Raw genomic sequence first — 21,748 nt, forward strand, 5'->3', positions numbered from 1 at the left:
TCCCTTATCATCACTTGCAACAATATTATTTATGTATCTGTTTTTCCCCATTACAGCTACTAGGGGATGATGTTCAACTATTCTCACTTGATGAAGAATTTGATTATGACAATGTGGCACTGACCCCTAAGTTCTCTGAAGCTGAGCTGAAGGCCATTATAGAATTGACTGAAGAGAAGAAAACGGGGACAGATGTCAAATCAGCACGAGCTGAAGACTGAGTCAAAGGCATACTGTGAAGTGCTGTTGAAATAACGTTTCTAGTGGGTAAATCTAGCTCTTTGTTGTACCCTTATCTAGTGGTTTTATCTGTGTGGCCAGTAAATGACATCCTCAAGATTTTTTTGTTTGTTCTACCAAGGTGCCTTGGAGCCTGAGGCTGCCTTTTCTGTACCTCCTCTTAGTTCGCATGAAAACACAGAATAGGAAGATGGTGCTTGCCCAGCGTTGCTTGTATAGTAGCCCTTTAGCCAGAGAGCAAGTATTTCCATCCTTTTTATATGTCTGTACACTGATTTGCTTAGGCATTCGGGTTGGCTAAGGAGATCTGTATTTGTCCCTAAACCCAACAGGATTTTTGTACGCATCAGTGACCTTTAATATTTTTAGGCCCCAGTGCTCAGCTACTTTGTTGTTTTCCGGCTTGTACAGGGCAGCTGGAAGGATGTCTTGAATGACAGCCATAAATTCCCTGTTGTAGAATAATCCTTGAGCAGGGTGAACCCTCTGTTGTCTCAGGCTAGGTATGCTGGAGTCATTGCTCCATAGGACCAAAACAAGGTGGTGGAATTCAGAATGACACTGTGGCTGCCCTTGCTTATATTTGGTACTGACTCAGTTCCTGACTAGTGCAAAGCTAGTCCTAAAACTGCCTTTTACCTGGTTCTTTCAGTAATGCAGATAAGAGCTTTCTGCAGCTGACAAATCAGTCTATAAACTCTTCCCCCATCATTATAAGACTTAAACATGCAGAGTTATATGAGTGAATAAATCTGGGAGTATTGTGGGTTTTTTCCTCTGTCTTTTGAGTTACTTTAGTTCTGCAGAGAAATAAATATTTCCAATAAACTTTTTGAGTCGATCAAAATTGACGTTGTGCAACTTCTAACAATTAAAACATGAACTGCTACAAAAAGCCTTCCACACAGAGGAAAAAATAGTGATCTCATCTTCCAGTTGGCTTGAAAGGCTGCCAAATTTTACATTTTTTTACACTAGACGATTCCAAGTACCAGCTTATGGCTTACGCTCAGCATCACTGAAACACAGCAAACTCTGGAGTTGAGTAAAGGTCAAGGGTAGGAGAGAAGCGTGTGCATCTTTGACACAAGGTAGTGTGTACTCTTGCTATGAGGTGTTTAGAATTCATTTTTTTTCAGCTCACTGTAGAGGCTTTTCTCTTGAGGCATGGTTTAACATCACAGCACTGAATCGTATTATTGGTCATTTTCTGGTATAACTGCATTAGCTGAAGTTTATTGACCAACATTTTGTCCTTGGCCTATCTCCATTATTTCTGAAGTGCGTGATTAACATGATGAATATGGGAAGAGTGCCTGAACACACAGACTAGAGACCAAACCGCAAGTTGTTTAAAGGCTCTGGATGAAATCCCTGTGGCTTGTTGGCAGATCCATTGTCAGCAATTTATAAAGGCAAAGGAAGGTGCTTCGATGCTCCAAAAGAAATTTTCTGGATCAGTAATTTTGTAGACCATAATCACACACCACTGAAATCTGAATAGCATTTGTTTTGAGGATTGGTATTTACCTTGATTAGGGGGATATAATTTGAGAGTGCAATTAACAAAAAACAGAAAAGAAAGTGGTCTTGGACAAGATGTTTAAAGATATAAAACTACAAGTATGTTGTATAGAAAAACTGGTCTGTATAGGACCTTGCTGGTAGAATGTAATGGGAAATTTATTTTTAAAATTTACACTCAGAAGGATGCTTGTGCTGTAGTGAAAACAAGTTTTCATGCAGTTTGCTGAACAGCAGATTCTGCTGTTTTTTGGGAAACATTTTTTTTTTTTTTTTAAATGTGAATTGATTTGAATTCAATGAAGTATTTTGTTGAACACAAGATACTTTGAATTAAGTGTGTCACGTCCAACTGGAATTTTCCAGTGAAACATTCAGCTAAAAACTCCTGAGCAGATCTAATTATTAATTCGTCTTCTTCTGGAAGACACAGATAATGTATATAAATGGGAGGGATAAGAAGTAAGCTCTGGAAGAGCTCAATGAACAAATCTGGGAGGAAGAAATTGAGAACTGCTGTACAAAGATAGCAAGGTCAGCCTTTAAAAGCTTCAACAGAAAAATAAGGGAGACGACCTTATTAACATATGTATGTATAGCAGAGATAAAGTAAGGAACCTTCAGTCTAAGAGACCTCTTTGTACAGAGTTTGCTATTCTGCAGACAGAGAATCAACCATAAATAAAGGTGAACTTTTGTGGGTTTGTGGAATGATGATTTTGGCACTTTTTTGGTGTGTTTTTTTAGAAAAGCACGAGACATAAACTATAGATCCGTTCTGCTGGAATACTATTGCCAGTAGAGTCAATGAGAAAACTTATCCAGGGGTTCATAATGATCTTCAGGCTAAATCAGCTCTGGAATCTCTAAGTGCATTTTCTATTAATTTCATTATCAATTTTTCCCTGTACATTCGGGATACATCCAGCCATTCAGTTCCTTCTCTCCTAGGCAGATGATTCTCTTACCAAATGTTCAGAGTACCTATTATGCTCCATAAGTGTCCTTCAGTATAGTCATTATATGGTTCTGTTTGATATAAAGAAACGCTTTGCTGCAGAATATCCAACAAAATTGGAACTCTTTAGTGACATCCATCTTATGCAGAGAAATGGGGATAATTCACTTACATTTACACCACTCATGGGTTAGATTTCTGCTCTTTGTTAACAGAGATGAATATCACAGTGGAGATTAGGCAACGTAGGCTACATTTTCTGAACATGACATTTTATTGGCCTGCCCCTGTGCTTGTTTTTGGCTTGTACCTTTCATTTGATTATCCTTCACAGAGGAGGCATATTTTCCTCTTCTCCATTACCAGGTTGTCATTTTTAAGAACATACTTTATGTGCATGTTAAATTTTATACATGTACATGGAGTTAGTTACCTGGAATTGTTTCAGTGTTTGTGAGGTGGTTTGGAGTCTGAATAGTATATACCTTTTCCTCTTGTAGCTTGTATTCTCTTTATTATTTAATATTTAATATTTTCAGCGAGGGCTGGTGAGGGACATTGTCCTTTTTGTGTTTATGGTCTTTTCTAAACATGTTTCCTGTTTTCCAAAAGAATTAAAGGCAAAACTCAGGCATGGTACAGGGAACTTCAAGTGCTACTTGGAGTCGACTTTGGGGCTGCTGCAGTAGGGAGTATGATTTTCTCCCTACCACACTGACAAGGATTTTGAACTGCAAAATCTGTGATGTTGGGGGAACCCATTGGAGGGGAAGGCTGTGCGATGCATCTCTCTATTCCCTCTGTATTCATGACTTCATTGATGTCTAAAGTGCGATAGAGATATGCATCCATATCAGTGAGCTTATCTATATGAAACTTGTTGCTTACTTGGGTGTTACCAGAAGGATACTGACTCTTTCCACAGTCTTAATGGATCCTGAGTTATGGGGAGGAACTCTGAGTTTTATGGGAAGTGTAGTAGCCCTTCCACTGGGGCAGGAATCTGAAGGATTGTTTCCTTGGCTGGCAGGCTTGGATATTATTAATGTTGTTACTCCTAGTGGGTGTAAAAGGAAAAGTAATTGTTTGCTGAGATAATGGCTGTGAAAGAATAAGATAAAAATTGAAGAAATGAAAAGAGATGCAGACAAATCCGTCTGACTCAGACATTGTTATGGTTCTAAATATATTTCTATTAATGCCCAAAGGTGTCATTATATACACTTGTATATACATAGTGCCACTGAAAGAAAATAATTTTAGTATAGAGAGCACTCACCAGATAATTCAGAACCTTTTGAAGAAGATGGTGTGGAAACAAATCCCTGCTCTTATGGAAGAGACCTTTTGATCCTCTGGCCTTGATTTTCTGCTGCTGTAAACTGGCAGAACTCCACTGAGGCCATGTGTATTCATACAGAGCAGACAGGACCCTGGTATTTACAGTCTTAGCTGAAAGAATAAGGAACCAGATCAATTCCTCATTTAAGTTTGCCGAATAGATAGCTATGTATATGACCCATTATCATTATGGGAAAATATTTAAGTGCAGAGCCAATGCAAATGAAATGTAAACCCCATCTCTTTAACTGTTCAGTTACTATTTTTACACAACTCATGTTGGAGTTTCTGCAGTGGTGTGTGCTTAGAACATTACTTTTTGCTTTATCAAAAATATCACAAACATTTTCAAGTCTTGCTCAGATCATGAAACTTGACTACATACATTACTAGTAAAGTTTCTCACCTCCTTTAAAGTAATTTTTTTTCCCTCTGCATCTTGGCAAGAATTAGAAGTGATCTTTGCTTTATCTTGGTATTGTTTTAAGAACTGACGTTCTTTGTAAAAGCATAAACTTTCTTTTAAAGGTGGACTCTCTCCATTAGCGATGCAACACGAAACGCAGAAACAAAACCAGGACCAAATTCCTAGTTATTCAGCAACTTCACATACGTCATGATGTGGCTAAACAGCCACTTGGTATCAAAGTGTCTGCAGGCTGATTTTTCATCCTGGTGTCCTTTACCTTCAGTTTTACTTGGGAGTCTAAACGGTAGCTTGGTCCTACCTGGGTCCGAATTCCTACAGCCCTGCAGAGGCTACGGGACAACTGGGTTGCGCAGTCTGGTGCCGGGGGCTCCGTGCCCGCTCCAGCCTGCTGAGTAATTTATCCGAGTGTGGCTGTTCACCTCTGTTCAGCAGGGATTCGCTCGAGAGCCGCCGTGACCGTGACCGTGGTACTCCTGAAGGCGTGCAGAGGAGGAGGGAGGGCTGGCAAGGGTCGGGGCAGAGATTCCCGAGGCCCCGCTCCCTTCCTGGGGCGCGTTCAAGCCCCGCGGTGACGTGAGGAAGCCGGTGAGCTGGGCCCTGGCCGGCCTCGGGAGGCGAGCTCCCCGCAGCGTGGGGCATCCCCACCGCCGTGTCCTTTCTTGTGGCGAGGTGTCAGTTAGCGCAGGTGGGCTCGAGGTGCCGCCCGGGCGCCTGGCCTCCCGCAGCGGGACGCGCGTCCTCTTGCTGAAAGGCGGCTGCCTCGGCCCCTCTCGGGCACCTGCAGCTCTCCCAGGTGCTAAATGTCTGCCCATCCCTTGGGAAAACAAGTCAGGCAGTTTTCTCTGAAATGGTATTAAGCTGTGGAACACCTCGAGTCTGGTAAATTTGTGATTGCTGGCTGTTGGAGGTGGCGCCTTGTGTTTTGCTGGCAAGGCACTGTAAGGCAACACTGCAGGTGCGTGAGCGGTGAAGTGCCCTGGAGTTAGTCTGGAGATGGTTTTAGCAGTTGCTTATGACAAGTTTGCAGGAAAAGCAAGTGTTAAAAGGTACTGTCATTTTTATAAACAGGCTACTTTATTTGCAATTGCAGTGCCCCACAGTTAAAATAGAAATCAATTTTAATGCCTTAGGAAAATGCAGAAATACTTGTCTCGTTTACAGCACTCCCAAAAAGGACAGACAGTAAAATTCCCCTGATTAACGATCTATAATGTTATGTGCTCTGTGGTGTATTGTTCAGTACATATATCTGCATAAACATTTCAAAATAATAAGCAAAGGTACATCTGAACAAAATTCCTGAACCTAACTTCACACTGAATTTCAGGTTGTAGAAACTCTGCATATATATTCAAAGCCCTCTTTGATCTCAATATTCCCAAACTTTGCGGAAGTAGATACTCTGCTTTAAAAATCTCTAACCAAACATTCCTCAGGCAACCTCTTAGTACCCATCTGGACTACAAAAAACAAAGCAGTCAGGGACCTGCCCGTATAAAAAGAAGCTGTGGAACATAACAATTGGAATAACTGCACTCTATAGGAAGATAATGGGTAAAAGGACTCTAAAGATAGTAAAATTAAATGGAAAATGATTTTTTTCTAGGGAGTGAACTGTACTAAAATATTCTGTTGACTGCATACAATTCTTGAGAACATTTGAATGCCCAACTCAAAAATTAGTGTAATCATTTTGTAATTCATGTGGATTTACAACACAGTTATCTCCTGAGCCATTAAAATGAGATTAAAAATTGTGTGGCATTCTTCAGTGTATTTTGTGGCAGTGCTAACACCATAAATGAAGGCGTTAGCCTCATTCTCTCATATGTTACAACAGAGTTTGTTCTTTTGTGGCTGTTGTGGTTGAGGACTCTGGTGGCACTGTTTCTGCAGTGCAGGTGTGTACTTGTAGTAAGTAAGCCTTAAGTTTAATAAGTGTTCTTGAATCCATCCGTTTTTCTGTCCGTATGTATAAAACCTTGTAATATGCAACATATGTATAATCCTCAGAGAGAGTCAAGTGTCATTTATTATGTTGCTTATGCTCGTCTCAGTAACTTAGCTGGAGGACAAATTCTGCCAATTACTTGGAAGTGTGCAGATTCTGCCATTTAGGTTTGCTGCAGATTGCACTTTTGTTCTTTGAGAGAGAAATGTTAAAATGCATTCTTTCATCTTCTTTTCATTATTTTTGTTTTGTCAGATTTGCAACTAGCTTGCCTAAATTTGACAAGACACTGCATTAATCCGATGAGCTACTTTCCTGCTGGATAAAACTTTAAAGTAAAAAAGATGGAAGGCTGGTGTCTGGGCCAGGAAGCACCAAAGCACCGTTAACATTTCATGCTCAAGCTTGGCATTTGCAAAACTTTCAAAAACAAACAATCAGGAAAACGCAAATAATGGTCAGCCTGCTTACTGAATGAAAATTTAATTCCAAATTGCCTTTAAGTCAGCTGCTTACACTCAGCTCCTCTGCCCACAAAGGATTCTGTTAACTAAGAGATTTCAAAATCCAGATCTTCAAAAATACTGACAGCTTGCACTAGCTGAATAGCATTTTCCGCAACAACATTGCAATCCATTTAAGGCTTTTTGTTTCAGGTGGTGAAACACTTCCTGAATTCTACAGATTTATTTGCTATTCATGAACATTAATAAAGTAAACTGCACAAAAAATAATGGCCCGGTGGATATCTTTCTGCTGAGAGCAGGAAGAATCGAGGTGGTGGGAAGAGAGGTTGGCTGAGCAGCCAAATATTGTCTGTGCTCTCAATGTGATACTCGATGTCTTGCTTTTGATTCTTTTGCAATATTTGTATGAGAATCTTGGTTGCCAAAAGATCTTGATGGATAATACCCTTGCCCACTCCACCCCCAAACCTACGGGTATGAATGTGCTAGCAAACAAGCTATCCAAATTCATTTGGCTGCTATTCCAAGGGTAGTAATATTCATTATGGGGTGTTCTTTGCAAGATGCTTGCAACTGAGAGCACTTACTGGTTGACAGGATTAGGCTCTGATCACAAATGTTCAAATGAGTGTTTATGTGGTACTGCTTGTGATCCTATGCTTCCCAAAATTTCATTTTTGAAATGGATATTTTTTTGATATTTTCACTCGCTGTCCCAGAGCCAACAGATCAAAGTCATCCTTCATAAAAGATACTGAAAAAAACATAACTGAGTGCTCTGAACAGAAGTGTTGAAGTTAAGAATGAAATAGAATTAAGTAATGTTAAATTTAGGAAAACCAACTTGCTGAAATTCAGATATACTAGACTCTGCGAGTACCACAAAGGGAAGTTGGTGGAGATGATTTGCTAAGGTCAATTAAAAGAAATCTGAAAAAAAATATTGGAGAATATGCTATAGGAACAAAGTACTGTGTCAGCCAGGAGTTGGATTTGAGTGATATTTTTCCTCTAAGACTGCGAGAATGATGTGAGAATGAATGGTTCAAGTCTGAAGGATTTTACTCATTAAGATTGTTATTGTCTTGGATTTCGTATTCTGATAATGGAAAAAAGGATGGTTCAGTCTGACTGTTTTAGTTCCAGAGCATCTCTACAAACTCTTGATTTGTACACAGGCTGGCAACCCATTTATGAAGCATCACTAACAGCATTTGCAAAAATGAGAAATGATGTATTATTCAAATATTCTGCTTTTCTGAACAGTCTAGTTGTATTACAATTGCACAGTAAGATAGGAGAGATGCCTTTTTTTTTCCTGCTCTTAAAAAAGCAGCTTAATTTAGAATTTTGAAGTGGAATGTTGGCTCAGAACCACGTTTTAGGGCTTTGAGAAAACCTGTGTCTATATGTAGACCTGTGGCTCATGACTTCATGGCTCAGCCATGAATCTTGATCTCTTTGCCTAAGTAAATGACATCACACTTGATCTTACTTTGGAATATGTGAAGTTACCTTTTTTTCAGAATCCAAAACCACTGCCAAATTTATATTTGCAGGGCATGCTTCTTTTGCTGTTTTTAATTCTTGTCTTTACTGGTCTTAACTACCACACTATCCAGCAATCAAAATAATATAATGTAACATAGAGAGAGCAGGGTATGGTATTGCTACATTTTTCAACAGGAGAAGAGAACCTTCTCCATACTGAGCACTGAAGTGGCCGTTGAAACCCTTTGGTTGTTCACTTGTCAATTTGAATAGATGTGTATTGAGTTAAGCCTGTGTTTTTATGAGACTTTTGTATTGCCCAAATCAGGGAGGTGCTGCTGGTTGACATAATTTGGAACAAAACTCAGTTCAAAATAGTCTGTCTTTTGGCCACTATAAATTCCTCTTGATACTTCCATCCCACTGTAGCACTCTCAGAATCAACACAGCAAACACACAGACTCTCACTGCCCTCCCTTGTAGTTGGGCTCTTGTGTAATGCTGACAATTCTCTGGGACACTTCCAGGGAGCTGCAGCTTAACAAGAGCCTCCCCGGAGGAGAATGTAATTTTTATTTATTTTCTGTTCCAAAACATGCCTCCGTGTAACCCTGCCTCACCCTGTCCTCCCCAAAGGAATGGCTAGGGGAGAATACCAACAGCTAGACTGATTACCACTTGTTGGTTTAACTGAGTGTTCAATTTTGCTTTTCAGTTCACCTTCCCTAACCTTTCTTTTCCAGGTGGAATTTCACTTCTGGTGCCAAGCACTGAGAAAACAAAAATGTGTGTTTCTTCAAACCACCCTTATCTTATTAACATTCAGAAATATGTTTGCTAATGTATTCAATAGGAGAGGAAACTGATTGCTACCTCACAGTAAAGTTTCTCTGTTTTAAATGTTAATTGTTTTAAGCACTCTGGAGTTTTCTGTGACCTCTAGGTCATTTTATTTTTAATGATGATTGATACAATCTCTCGGAAGAAGGGGAGAAGAGAAATAGTTTTCTGGCCTAGTTTCAGGTAACCATTAAAAGTTCAAGGGGGCCAATTACACATAAAAGGACAACAACTTTTGTAAAGCTTCATTTGAATCCCAGAGGGGAAAAATGATAGAAAATCAATTAACTTTCCACATGAAAAAATAGCTCATATTGCTAAGCTTTCCTCGCATAGTTTCTTGATTATGTTTGGAAGCAAATTGCCTTGATTATACCTTTGACGAGAAGGAAAGCCTTTTAATTAATTTAATACATGCTATAGCAGTGCTAAATTGTATCATGGAACAATTAAGTGGGCCTACACAGATATTTTTGCCCTGTTGAAAATGGATATTGCTCACTTAGTGAGTCATGCTCTTGCTGGGTTGACGCAATTATCCGTTCATTGCAGAGCATGTGACATAAAAGCTATTAGGGCCTTTTATGTAGAAGGGAGGCTAAATGGAGTAAACAAAAAGCCAATTTCAGTGAAGAGTCTGAAATGTGTCCTCTGGTCAGAAACTTGGAGAAATCTGAGCTAAACTTCAGAGCCTGTACCCATACCAGGGTCTGAACCAGGCTCCCAAACCATAAGACAGCCCCTACTTTGGGAATATTCAGGCTTCAGTTCTATTTTCTATTGTCCTGGACTGAAACGAGCAGCGGAAGTGAACATGTACTGACAGATGTCACTGTCGTGTACTGACAGACGATCCTCAAACTCTTGTGCAGCTATGAGCTATTGATAGCAAATTTGTAGTAGCATCTACAGTAGCTGCTGCATTAGCTCGTTCTCTAACCAATTTTTGCCCCAAGCTCTTAGCCGAAAACAATTACATTTGTTGTGTTTGCTGAGAATAGGATTTTTAAATGACACTTTTAATTCAAACGTTCTAAATACAACAAGAAACAACACTTTTTTTTTTTTTTTAATAATATGTGTTCTTGTATCATTAATGATTTTACATTATATTGTTGGAAGAAAATAATATTAAGGTTCTTCTTGATTTGTCTCTGTTGCTACTGTACGTTTTCTTGTCTTCCTAAACTAGTACAACTGGGACATTTTGCTTTCCCTGATGGATCTTGTCTGTTGGGAATGTATTTGCCTGCACCTGTGCTTTTCATACTGAGGTGTGCTGGGTCTTTCCTGGTGAGTTGTAGAATCAAATGTCCAAGTGCTGAATAATAAAGAGTCCACTGTCTCTGATGAATTCACTCATAGTTGTCTAAATTCAGATAAAATATTATCACACATTTTTCTAATATCCCAAGGCTGTAAACAATGAAAAATAAAAATTTGTGAGGAACCATACTGTCATTGCATGCCCTCAGGTCTTACTGATTTCTTAGAGCAGGACCAACCGGTGAGGGATTTGTTTATAAAAGGAAGCTAGTAACTATGGTTAGGGAAAGACTTGAGATGAGAGAGGAAGCTTTCTTGCAGCATTATGAAGGCAAATCTGTGCTAGAAATGAATTTCAGAGCTGCAGAATGGTGGCTGTGAGTGTTGTACCACAGGACTGGTGTGTTCTGAGCTAGTGTGTTGTGCATGATTTAGAGATTTAATTTAATTGGAAATCTTAGGTTTAATAACGAGCATTTCGAATCGCGACAGAATTGGACTGGAAAACATCAGTATGTGAGGAGCGCTGTCAGAGGCACTCAGTAGGCTTGTGTACCAGTAAAAATTTTTACTATGGACCAGAATGACAAAGCCAGTAACCAGAATGGCTGCATGACATTGTCTGGCATTAGGTAGAGAGGTGCAGTTTGCACCGCTTCGTTCGGTAAAGATTGATTTTCTCCAGGATGGGTTTCAGATCTGCTCGTGGCCCACTGAGAGAGCCGGTATGGTGAAAGGACTAACTCAGTACCTGCCCCTTCCTGGTCCCAGCTATTTGCTGATAGTCTTTTGGACTAACTGGGGACTGTAATTTCAGTGACCTTGACTGTGATAATCAGGCTGAAGTGACCGAGTGCAGTTAGTAAATGTATCTGAGAAAATAAATGTATTTGTTTTCTGCACTGCTGGTACAAACACATATTTGCTTTTTGCATCTGTTGCATGAATGGTCCAGTGTAGCCCTCTACCTTCACATCAATAGAGATTATGCAAAAAAAAACCCTTTTTCCTTTTTCATTATTTAAACTTGTCTTTCCTATCATCACAGGTGCCGTACATTTATGTAATTTTTTAGTTCTTCCAAGTGAAAAATAGAAAAAATATAATATGCATTCACACTACTATATTTTGATTGCATTAAGGTTCTATTTTTAATGTTTAGCCTTCTTCCTCAAGAGGAAAAAAAAATACACTCTCATCTTATTGAAAGGCAAAGATGGATGGTTTGGGAACTCTGTTAGTGCTGGGATCAGCATCACTGTTAGACAAGACCTAACCCCTCTGAAGGATGGAATAGTATGTCAGAGATGATTGAAAATGTCACTGATGCATAAGGGCAATCATTCATGGCTGATCATTCCCACTGTAACTGGAATGTGATTTCCATTGGGTCACTGTAGGAAAGATGGTGCTTGACAGTTTCAATAAAAATATTAAAGAAATACAGTATTTTTAGAAAAAAAAAAAATCCTGATCTATTTCAGCTCTTGAACTTTCCACTTAGGCCTGGGATCATTAATTCCTAACTCAAGTTGTGCCCTATGAGAACAACGGACCAGTAAGAGACTCCGAAATGTTCTGCTGGCTGGCTGACTCTCTTAAGAGACTAATGGATGATGGTCAGGGTTTAAGGGAGAGCTGACAAAGGGAGAGAAGGAAGGTCACTAACTAAAAAGTTTTTTTTTCTTGGACAAGAAAGATGAAAGAGGTGAGAGCAAAGACGTGATTCAGTTTGAGGAAACGGGACCAGAAGATCAGTGCTGGGCTTGCTGAGCATCACAATAGAGGTCCGAAATGCTCCAGGCACTGTTTCCCTGTACCTAAGTCCACAATAAAAAAAAAAAAAAAAAGATTTTGTTGGGGAGAACTTACTTAGTTACACTTAATTTTTTTTTCTTATTTCTCTAACACGAAAAGGAAGGTAAGGTATTGAGACTGTAAAACCAATTCTCTGTGCAGAACACGTGGTGGCAATGTTGCACCACTCCTGAACAACTGTCGTGCGACACTTACCCAGCCAATATTCATTCACTGAGCAATAAATAGGTGGGTGCAGTAGAGTGCTGCTTTACCCAGGGAATGTTATACTTGTACATGGTAGCACTGATTACATTTTCTATTAAAATGGAGAGCAAGGTATAGGAAAAATGCTTTTTTTAAAACTTTTTTACCACTGTTCTATTATTTGCATGCATCCTAAGTAGTGATACAGTTTCAGTTTTGCAGAAATAATGTGGCTGGTATTGGAAAAAGATACGACTAATTAGTTTCATTCCATAAAACCAAATACACCTGCCTTAGAGGAACACTTAAGATAATAAACACCTCTCCCCATCAAGCACACAGGAAAATCAGGAACTGTGAAGGTTTCTCACTCTCTAAAGAAAGCTTTACTATTCACACAAGCTAGCCAAAACCTCTCACTTTCCAAAAGATCTTTAGCCTAAATATAAGCTTCCCTAAATGTCTACAAAGAAATGGTGGCACTGCAGACTAACTTTGCAGGAAAAGTTTTGGGCAGAGGTGGGGGTGAGTTTTGGGGTTCTCAGCACAAACCCCTCAGAGCGGGCGAGGTGAGGCCGAATCCCCCCAGGGCTGGCTGCAGCCGGGCACCCAGGGTTCATGCAACCGGGGCTTTCTTCTCTGTTCACCCGGACAGGAGGCCCCGCGGAGGCAGACCGAGTAGGACAGGACTTCTTTCACAAGAGCAATGCTGACTGCTGAGTATTTCAGGTCTCTGCGACTGTTGTCGTTCATATTTGCCCTGCTTTTGGTGTGCTGTTGCAGCTCTACCAGCTCGGTTCCCAAGCCATGGTTTTCCCTGGTGGTTTTCCCTCTGCCTTTGTCAAGTTTGCATGTCAGCAGACAAGCCCTTCTCTGTGCTTCTGTCACAGCTCAGCTGATTTTCATTTCACCAACACAAAATTAATGAGGTTTTGTCCTCTTGTTTTTCAGCCTCTTAGGCCTAGACATGTTATCAGCCACTGCTTGGGTTATTCCAACTATCCTTAGCTCTAAGAGTCCTGGGTTCAACTCTAGGTCTCAGTGGCAGGAGCGATTCACACAGCAGGTATCCCCAGACTACCCTCCACAGCAGTACCTTACTCTCTGCGTGGGAGATGCCTAAGGGAAATGCAGAGCTGCCAGGGCTCAAGATGCCTTACAGTGCAAGGAGGAAAATGCAGGGGTTTTCAGCTAACAAACAATGCCTTGCTGTCTTTGTTCCCTTTTCCTCATCCTACCAGACACAAATGTAAACTAAAATGAAAAAAAAAAAAACCAAATCCCAAAGCGTGAGAGCAAGCACTCCAAGTAAGCCACACTCAACCAACTGCTTAGATTCATGCTGGGGAGATCAGTACTTTGAAACTGGTTGGTATAGGTTGATGTTTGTGAGCCACGCATACCCACACAAGCCAGCAAAAAAAAAATAATTAGGAATTAAACAAGTATTTAGATCATGTTGCTGGTAAGATTACCGTAAATAAAAGCTGGCTAAAACCACTGAAGATGTGTTGAGGTTATTGATACAGCAATAGTGGGAAAATTAAGTGGGTTATTTTTAATGCCTAAAGTCCTTTTTAGGTGTACATTTCCAGGATGAAGATCAAGAGCCCTACAATTTCATGTCGTCTTTATTGATTCACAGGAGCCATAGCTTAAGTGGCAGTGTCAAAAATTGGAATGGAAATTTGCCAACAACTGCTAATTGGGAGTTTGGTATCTCGGTAGTTCCTACCCCTCTCTGCGTCCAACCACCAAGAACGAGGCCTTCAAAAATGTATTGAGAGAGGAAACATAAGTGCCATGCAATTGTTTTTTAGGTGCGTAACATAACCCATATGCTTTGATCATTATTTCTACTGTCAGTCATTTTTAACAAGAGAAATGAATGGTAATGAATTTTCATGAAACACGTCCCGGAGTGATTCAGCTGGAACTGTAGAGACATCACCTCAGGGCCTGCACACAGAATACCTGTCCCCGTCCCGTGCCACCGGCTCCCCAGGGCAGGCTGATACGGTTACTAATCTTCCAATCCTGTTGCCCACCCCAGGAGCAGCCTCTCTGCGTGGCTGGTGAAGCTCCTCCCAGCTTGCCATCTTCCCTGCCTTGGAAATGCTATGACAGCTCCCGTACCCTTTCAGCCAGTGCTTTTCTTTCATTTATCCCTTTTCATCCTCTGCCAAGTCCCCACTTGCTCAACACCTCTGTCAGTAGTGCATTGGGGATTGTACTACTTTGTGTGATTTTCCACACTCGTTGCTTTACCAGCCACACTGCTGGAGATTAACAGTCCAGATTAATTCCATTAGGAGCCCTTGGCCCAGCTGCCTACAGTCACAAGGCAAAGAAATGCACCACCCTGTATGCCTAAGCGTTTTGGTTTACCTGCATCTTTCATGTTTTATTTTAAACCTGAGCTTGAACTGACAAGAAACAAACTCAAACACTACTAGTGAGAAAAGGATAAATCCCTTTTGTAGAAGTTATCATCTGTGAAGTGCAGAGAAATAGCTACGATAAACATTTGTTATGTGGAAAGAAGGACATTAAGAAGATCCATTTCAAAACACTTGCACATCTTTAAAAAAAATCTGCTGCCTTTTGCTTGTTTTCTCCCCTCATACATAAGTAAAATACTAATTCCCTACTCTCAAACAAGTGCTGAACCCCCAAACATTTATCAGTTGCTCTATTATTGCTTAGGATAAAAAATTACTATTTTGGAACTTTCTATTAAAGGCACGATGATCTTCTACATCTTCTACTAATCTTTTGTAAATGAGTGTCGTTTTTGTAGTTGAGGCATTGAGTCCCCAGGATGTCCAGCAAGGCCTCCTTGGTGCGCAGATTTATTTCCACTGAGCAGCTAGAAGTATTTCAGCGAGGGAAAGATACTGAAGAGAAATACAGTAGCAATAGATAGTAAAGGCAGATGCTGTAGAATACTGCTTGAGGCCTGGGAAGTTACAGAGATCGTGATATTTAACACTCATCACTAGTTCACAGCTGAGGTACCTTTACTCTCCTACTCTGATAATATTTTACTTAGTCCAGGTTTGATGGTAACAAACAACAAAATCCATAGTACATCATATATCTTCTGTGGGAACGACACACAGAAAGCATGTGAACTTCACATACAGGTGCTGAATTAACAGTCCTGTTTTCAAGAAGTACATAGAAAGGATTTATTAGGTGGCTTTCAGATTTAATGTAAGGTCTTTTAGAGGCAGAGGGTGAGATTCCCCATTCACTGCTGCAAGTGTGGATGGAATAAAACACGAGTAATTCAGACAGGACCATGGAAACTCAGTTGCCCAGCCTGCCTCCCAGCTAAAGCCGGTTTGTCCTCATACTAAGTGACACAAGCTAGAAAAGCGCTAGTGGAGACAAAGGCTCTGCTGTCCTGGTTATCTTTCTCTTTATTCTTCTCTACTGCCCTTCGAGCACTGGGCAATCTGTTTTGTAGCAAACACCATTTGAGGTTGCATTGTCCTTGGGTCGCTTCCTTTTCATGCTTTATTACTTCTCAGTGGAAGCCGCTTGCTTTGGGTGGTCTGGGCATCTGCAGCAGTAGAGGAGCGCTCCTGCAAGATGCTTAAAATATATTCCAACATTTTCCATGCTCTTCTGTGACAGATGTTTTGTCCAGTCATATTAATCTACCGCCTTGAAAATTAGTTCCTATTAAAGAAAATGCAGAACACATTCCTCCCCCTTTTGCTTATTTCAAATATCTGTTCTAGAGGTTTACTGAGGTTGGAGCAATGGACCAGCGGTAACATGCATTAATTTTTACCCCTTCCATAAAGGTACTATCTTTCTGTTCTCAGTCATATAATATTTTCTGAATTGAAAATGTATTAAAAATCCTTACTACCCAGTTTGTGACTCTATCTGTTGGGTTTCTTGCAGTTCTGGGATGAAGTGTATCTGGTTCACTTTACTGAGATCACTGGGGGTTTGCTTCTTCCCTAGAAGCTGTTACTCTACTTTTGAGATCCTCAGTTCCATTAGCAATCATGCTTTTGCCCTCATATTCAACACTGTTACCAGTGAAAACAAAGATTGGGTTTTAGTTTGTGGGCTCTAGAGTGTTTTTGATCTCCCTGCCATACTCCTTGCCCACTGCATGATGATCCCATTTCTTCTTTCATTATTATCTGTGATACAAAAAGGATGTGTCTGCTAATAGAAATTACTGGTGGCAATGCTGGGAAGTGCTTACAATGTAGAAGAGGGCCAGAACACCATTTAGGGGCAATGGTTTCTCTTGAGAATAGAAACAATGTGAATTAGATGAAATTCAGTAATACAAAGTGAAAGGAAATTCATGTGAGGAGGTATTTGCCAATAACCATCCCTCCCAGGAACTCCACAGACTTCCATAAGAAGACTGGGAAGGGGACTTTGACATTATCAATGTAACAGAACTTCAGCTCAGCTTCAAGTCCAGTTTTCTACCCCAGCCCTTTAAAATGTAGGCTTCTTTAGTAAATAATATCTTGAACAATAACAAGGAATTAATGTATTTTTTTTTCCCCATGACATGATAAAAGCATGCATCTGTTTAGTTTATTAATGGCTTACTGGTGTCTTTGCAATAGAATATTTTTGCTGTTCCAGACAGAGGGAAAGAAAAGTCTATTGTCTAACTTTTTATTTTCTTTAAAAGTTATCCCTGAAGGAGCATGTATTTTCTTGAAAATAATTGCAAATGTCACAACTCTGATTTCAGCTTATGTGTTACCTGACTTTCAGGGATAAGGGCACTTAAGTTGCTAGTAAGCTCCAGCCTAGAAATACTCTGGCCTTTTCAGTTCCTAAAACATATTTCATAAGCAGCATTTCCCTTCTAGCCTGCAGCAACAAGATTTGACATTTATATATTGCCCCACACATACATCACATAATGTTGTCAGATTCTTTATGATTAACTGATGTAATTGACTTCTGAGATAAAAAGAAATTTATGTGGGATAATCCAAAGAATAAAGCAAAGTTTCGATTTTATTCCAAAGTTGAACTAAGAAAAGGAGGAAATAGATCTTTCCTGAGGACAGCCATTCCTTCAGGAAAGCAAGCATAAGAAAAGCCACTGCATCAATACTGGTGAGAAGCAAGGGCATGCCAAATTTAGCCCACACCTAGGCAGTGTATCAGATCAGTGTATCAGAGAGAATGCAGGAAAATACAGAACAGACATCAACAAAGTCAGAGCAGGTAAGTAGCGTTCTCCGATTTTGCAGCAGGTCTTCTGCCCCCGGGAAAGGCTGACTTGCATTTATCTTTTTGGACTAAACTTTCACTGCTTTTTTGCAGAGCAAGGGGTCTCGCATGACATTCTTTTACTGCCTGATGCATTGAGTTTTGTTACTGGATTCTAGAAAGAATCCACAATTAATGCATTGAGTACCACTCCTAACAAACATTTATAATTTGCTTTGAAACCACCTGAGCCCCCCTGCACTCATAACAGCAGATTTCTGCAAGAGCTGTGTTCATTCAACAACGTTTTTGTGGGAATTCAACAAAATGGGAAGCAGCAACAGCAACCCTCAGACAGCAGTGCAAGTGTAACAGAAGTAAGACAGGAGTAGTCATTTGAACATCAGGAATATTTCAGATCTCATTGCAACTATGATGAGAAGAAAAAGCTTTTGTTGGTGTCCCAAAGGCTTTACATCTATGCTTGCAACTCTTACCTTTTACCACTGTGTGCCTGGATAAAAGACTATCAGGCAGAATATAATTTTCCATCTGCTTGTTGATGAAAGGGTGTCAAATTAGTCAGACTGATAGAAAAATGGCTTTTGTTGATTTATTTATTTTTCACATGGGAACACAGTGTGATTCTAGAAAAGTTATCTTCCTGGTGAGGACAAACTGTGAGATCCCACAACTCCAGAGGGATGATCAGTGACGTTGGGGTAATTCATATCCAGGGACTGGTGCTCTGTGCCTCCTATTTGAAGAGCTGAAGAAGTCTATCCAACCTTCCTCACTGCATATATTAAGAGCTCCTCATTTTGTTTCATATGGCAGCAACCGATCGCAAGGAATGACAGACACTACGAACCCCCAGCTAGTTAGTTTTTCACTACAGAATTGAACTTCGGCAAAGGGAAAAAAATAAGAATACCTCAAGACCTAAAGAAACTTGTTGTTCTTGTGTTAATAAAAGAAAATTGAACGAAGGAAGGAATAAGACAGAGAAGATTAAGTGACTCCTTATCTTATAGCGCAGTGACATTTTCTTATCCTTCTTAGAATTCGTGGCCAGCTCTAGGAGTTGTGTTAGTAAACTTGTATATTAAAATTCAGACTACTTGCTGAACTTTAAAATATTTTCCCTAATGCCCATTAGATTGAAAGGAAATCTTCATTATTTCTCTATTTGTGAATGGCTTCCTTCTGTCAGCGTTATTCTGTGAGTCACCAGTAGCTGATGCATTGTTTACCTTTATTTAGAGTGGCTAGAAATACAGAGTGATACATACTATGAAGTAGGTAATAATTTATGACAAGGTGTACAGTATGCAAAATGTCATATAGTTTGCAGAGATTAATGCATGAGCCAAGTGCAAATACATTAACTTAACCAACTATCTGGAAAGCAAGCTTAATGAAAGAGGGAAATGAAGGCTGCGTAGGAAGAAAAAGGCATTGCAATGACAGAAAACTGTATATAGTGTATGTATTTAATATAGGGACCTCTATGAATTAATAGCTCATCTCTGAGTTCAAGTACGAAGATACTTGTCTCTGGTTGGGATGGCCATATAATTCAGAGTGGGCCAGTTATGCCTGACAGTCAAAAACTGAGCACTGGAGACTGAGTTTAGCAAACCTTAGTCACACAACCAGCTATAGCATTTCAAAGCATGTTTCTACAGCATTTTGAAGCAACTATCATTGTCTCATCCTGCTAATCCCCATTTCTGCAATACAGATTAGTAGAAAAGGTAAAACAAGTGAGTGTCTTCAGGTCCATGCATTTCTAGTGAACTGCTGCATGTTGAGATCTGTGGAAAAGATCTGATTATACCAACAGGCACAGACATAAAACCACGACTGCAGATATTTTGAATATGTATCTGTGGTCCAGCCTGAAGTCAACTTCAGAAGATTCAAGGTTTCTTGATTACACTCTAAACCTGGCATATTTTCTGTGATAACACCAGAATTTACACTGTAAAGCTCTTGACCTTCAAGTCAGGCATTTTCCCTGAAGTCTTCTGTGTTGACACTACTTGCTTTACTATTTACAATGATTGGCACACGCCAATTTCTGCCTTTATAGACACCAGTAAGTTTAGGCTTAATGAAAGCCATCAAAATCTCAAAAATCCCACCATCAGAAATGCAGACCCTCCATTTTACGCTCTTCTTATCGTGCCTGACTCTTTTTTCTCCCCAGTACTTCTGTCCTCAGGTGCTACAGCTCGTTAGGCTACAGAAGAAGCCGGTCTGGATTTCAGTAGCTTTCCACAGTCGCAGGCCCATGTCACCCAGACTTTTATGTGAAAGCAGCAGAGACATGAAAGAAAGGGAGCTTGAAGAAGCAGGTTTAGAGAGAATTATCAATTCTGGTTGATGCCCTTCTTCTGTCCTAGAAGCTGTGGCAGTTCCTCCCGGTGTACCCCGCGGGCTCTGCTGGTATTGTTTCTGAAGCTCATTACAAATTGCCATAGGTGATAAAGATGACTAGCTGTGTATTTACTCCTGCATTGTGGGCTACAGTGTGAAATTTAAGAGCCCCTCAATATATAGAAAGTCCAACGAGATGATTGAGTGGGCCTTTCTAGCGCCATGAATCTCTGTCTATAGATACATAACCATTAGGATCCTGTTTTCTGTAGACTGCACCATTAAATTTATGGGACTTGGCAGTCTGCAGAGGTAGCTGCCATTCTGTGAGACAGAACAGATGCTGCCTGCTACACTGAAACAATACCTTGTTCTGCAAGTCTTTGTGGTTCATACTAAGCTAAAATAAATCAAACATATTGAAAACATACCCTAACTTTAGGGGCAAGGACAAACATTACATAATCTTATTTGATTGACTTCTCTCCATTTGGAATCTGGAGCAGAAATCATAAAACTGTAACCAGAGGATGTCCATCAGAAATCAAGATTTCCTCCTATGGTGTTTTGTCTTTGCTTATAGTTTTATTTCCACAGTTGCTATTTAGAGTGAAACCTTACACTTCACCATTCAGATACAGCCTCTCTTGGCAGATAATGTTCTCAAAAACCCCTTATGGAAAAGACTATCACAGTGGCTATGATAATATTGAGTCACTGTTAACTTAAATATGCAGAAATGTTAAAGCTTACTAATCACTAATACAGCGATTACCCATGTTTCAGGAAAATACAGTTTTAAACTCTTGTATGCATAATTAAAAAAAAAAAAAGACAATAAAGAACAGAAATATTTCATATTTTAATTCCTAATTTTAACTGACAATGAATAGAACTGCTGACAACAGAAACTATTTTTCCATATCACTAGCATAAGAGTAAGTGTTATACATGGAATAGAAGAAGGGTATTATAGATTGGAAATTGTATGTTTTTAGCAAAACATACCTTGGAAAACATTATTTATTTCTCATTCACTAAAAATATGTGTGATCTGTATTTTAACTAGCTTATTAATTTCCATAAATAGTTTCTTGGTTAATATGGTAAAAAAAAAAGAAGACATTCTAGTTTCTTTTTTTATCCTTTCGAACTGCATGTCTATAGCATGCATTTAATTTTGAAACCACATAGTAAAAAGCATCTTTTGTGTGTGTAAGCATGACTGAAAAATGATGAGAAATAAGAAAAAAGCATGTGAAAAAACACATGTGAAAAAACCCATGTCTCTGCTCCATCTTTGCTTCAGACACTTAGATGACATTGGTAAGGAACAACAGTAGCTACTAAAATGTCTTGCACGTGGATGAACAGGAACAAAAGTCACCTTGGCCAATGTCAAACAGTGGGTCTGAAGTTTATAATCAGCCTAATTCTGAGCTCCAGATTCAAGGCAGTCCCTTCAGTGAAAGCCATTTGTGGAATTTTTTTCTCCCCACAAAAGTTGAATTCCACATATCCTGCACTCACAACTGTCACTAAGCTAATGTATCTCAAAAGTTTGTGTGCATATTAGAGAAAAAGCTAGGTTGTATTCCTCTTAAATATGCTCTGAAGGCTACCTTTGCCTCACTGTTCTAAAA

The 21,748-nt window shown here is 39.7% G+C and overlaps 1 protein-coding gene across 4 annotated transcripts in view; it reads left to right on the forward strand.

Moving 5' to 3' along the window:
• The window catches only part of IFTAP (intraflagellar transport associated protein), an 80,417-nt gene that overhangs the window by 41,369 nt on the left and 17,300 nt on the right, over positions 1–21,748 (forward strand). For 2 of the 4 annotated variants that reach the window (XM_042790861.1, XM_042790863.1), the window contains one exon: positions 57–1,087. In XM_042790861.1, the coding sequence (XP_042646795.1) occupies positions 57–221 (165 nt within the window). In that variant the 3' untranslated portion in view covers positions 222–1,087. Of the gene's footprint in view, positions 1–56; positions 1,088–9,145; positions 10,593–21,748 lie in introns of those variants that run through there. The other 2 variants (XM_042790864.1, XM_042790865.1) reach the window with 2 other exon arrangements.

The sequence above is a fragment of the Tyto alba genome, unplaced genomic scaffold (genome assembly GCF_018691265.1).
Source record: "Tyto alba isolate M040663 unplaced genomic scaffold, T.alba_DEE_v4.0 Super-Scaffold_18, whole genome shotgun sequence".
In the NCBI taxonomy this organism is placed as follows: domain Eukaryota; kingdom Metazoa; phylum Chordata; class Aves; order Strigiformes; family Tytonidae; genus Tyto; species Tyto alba.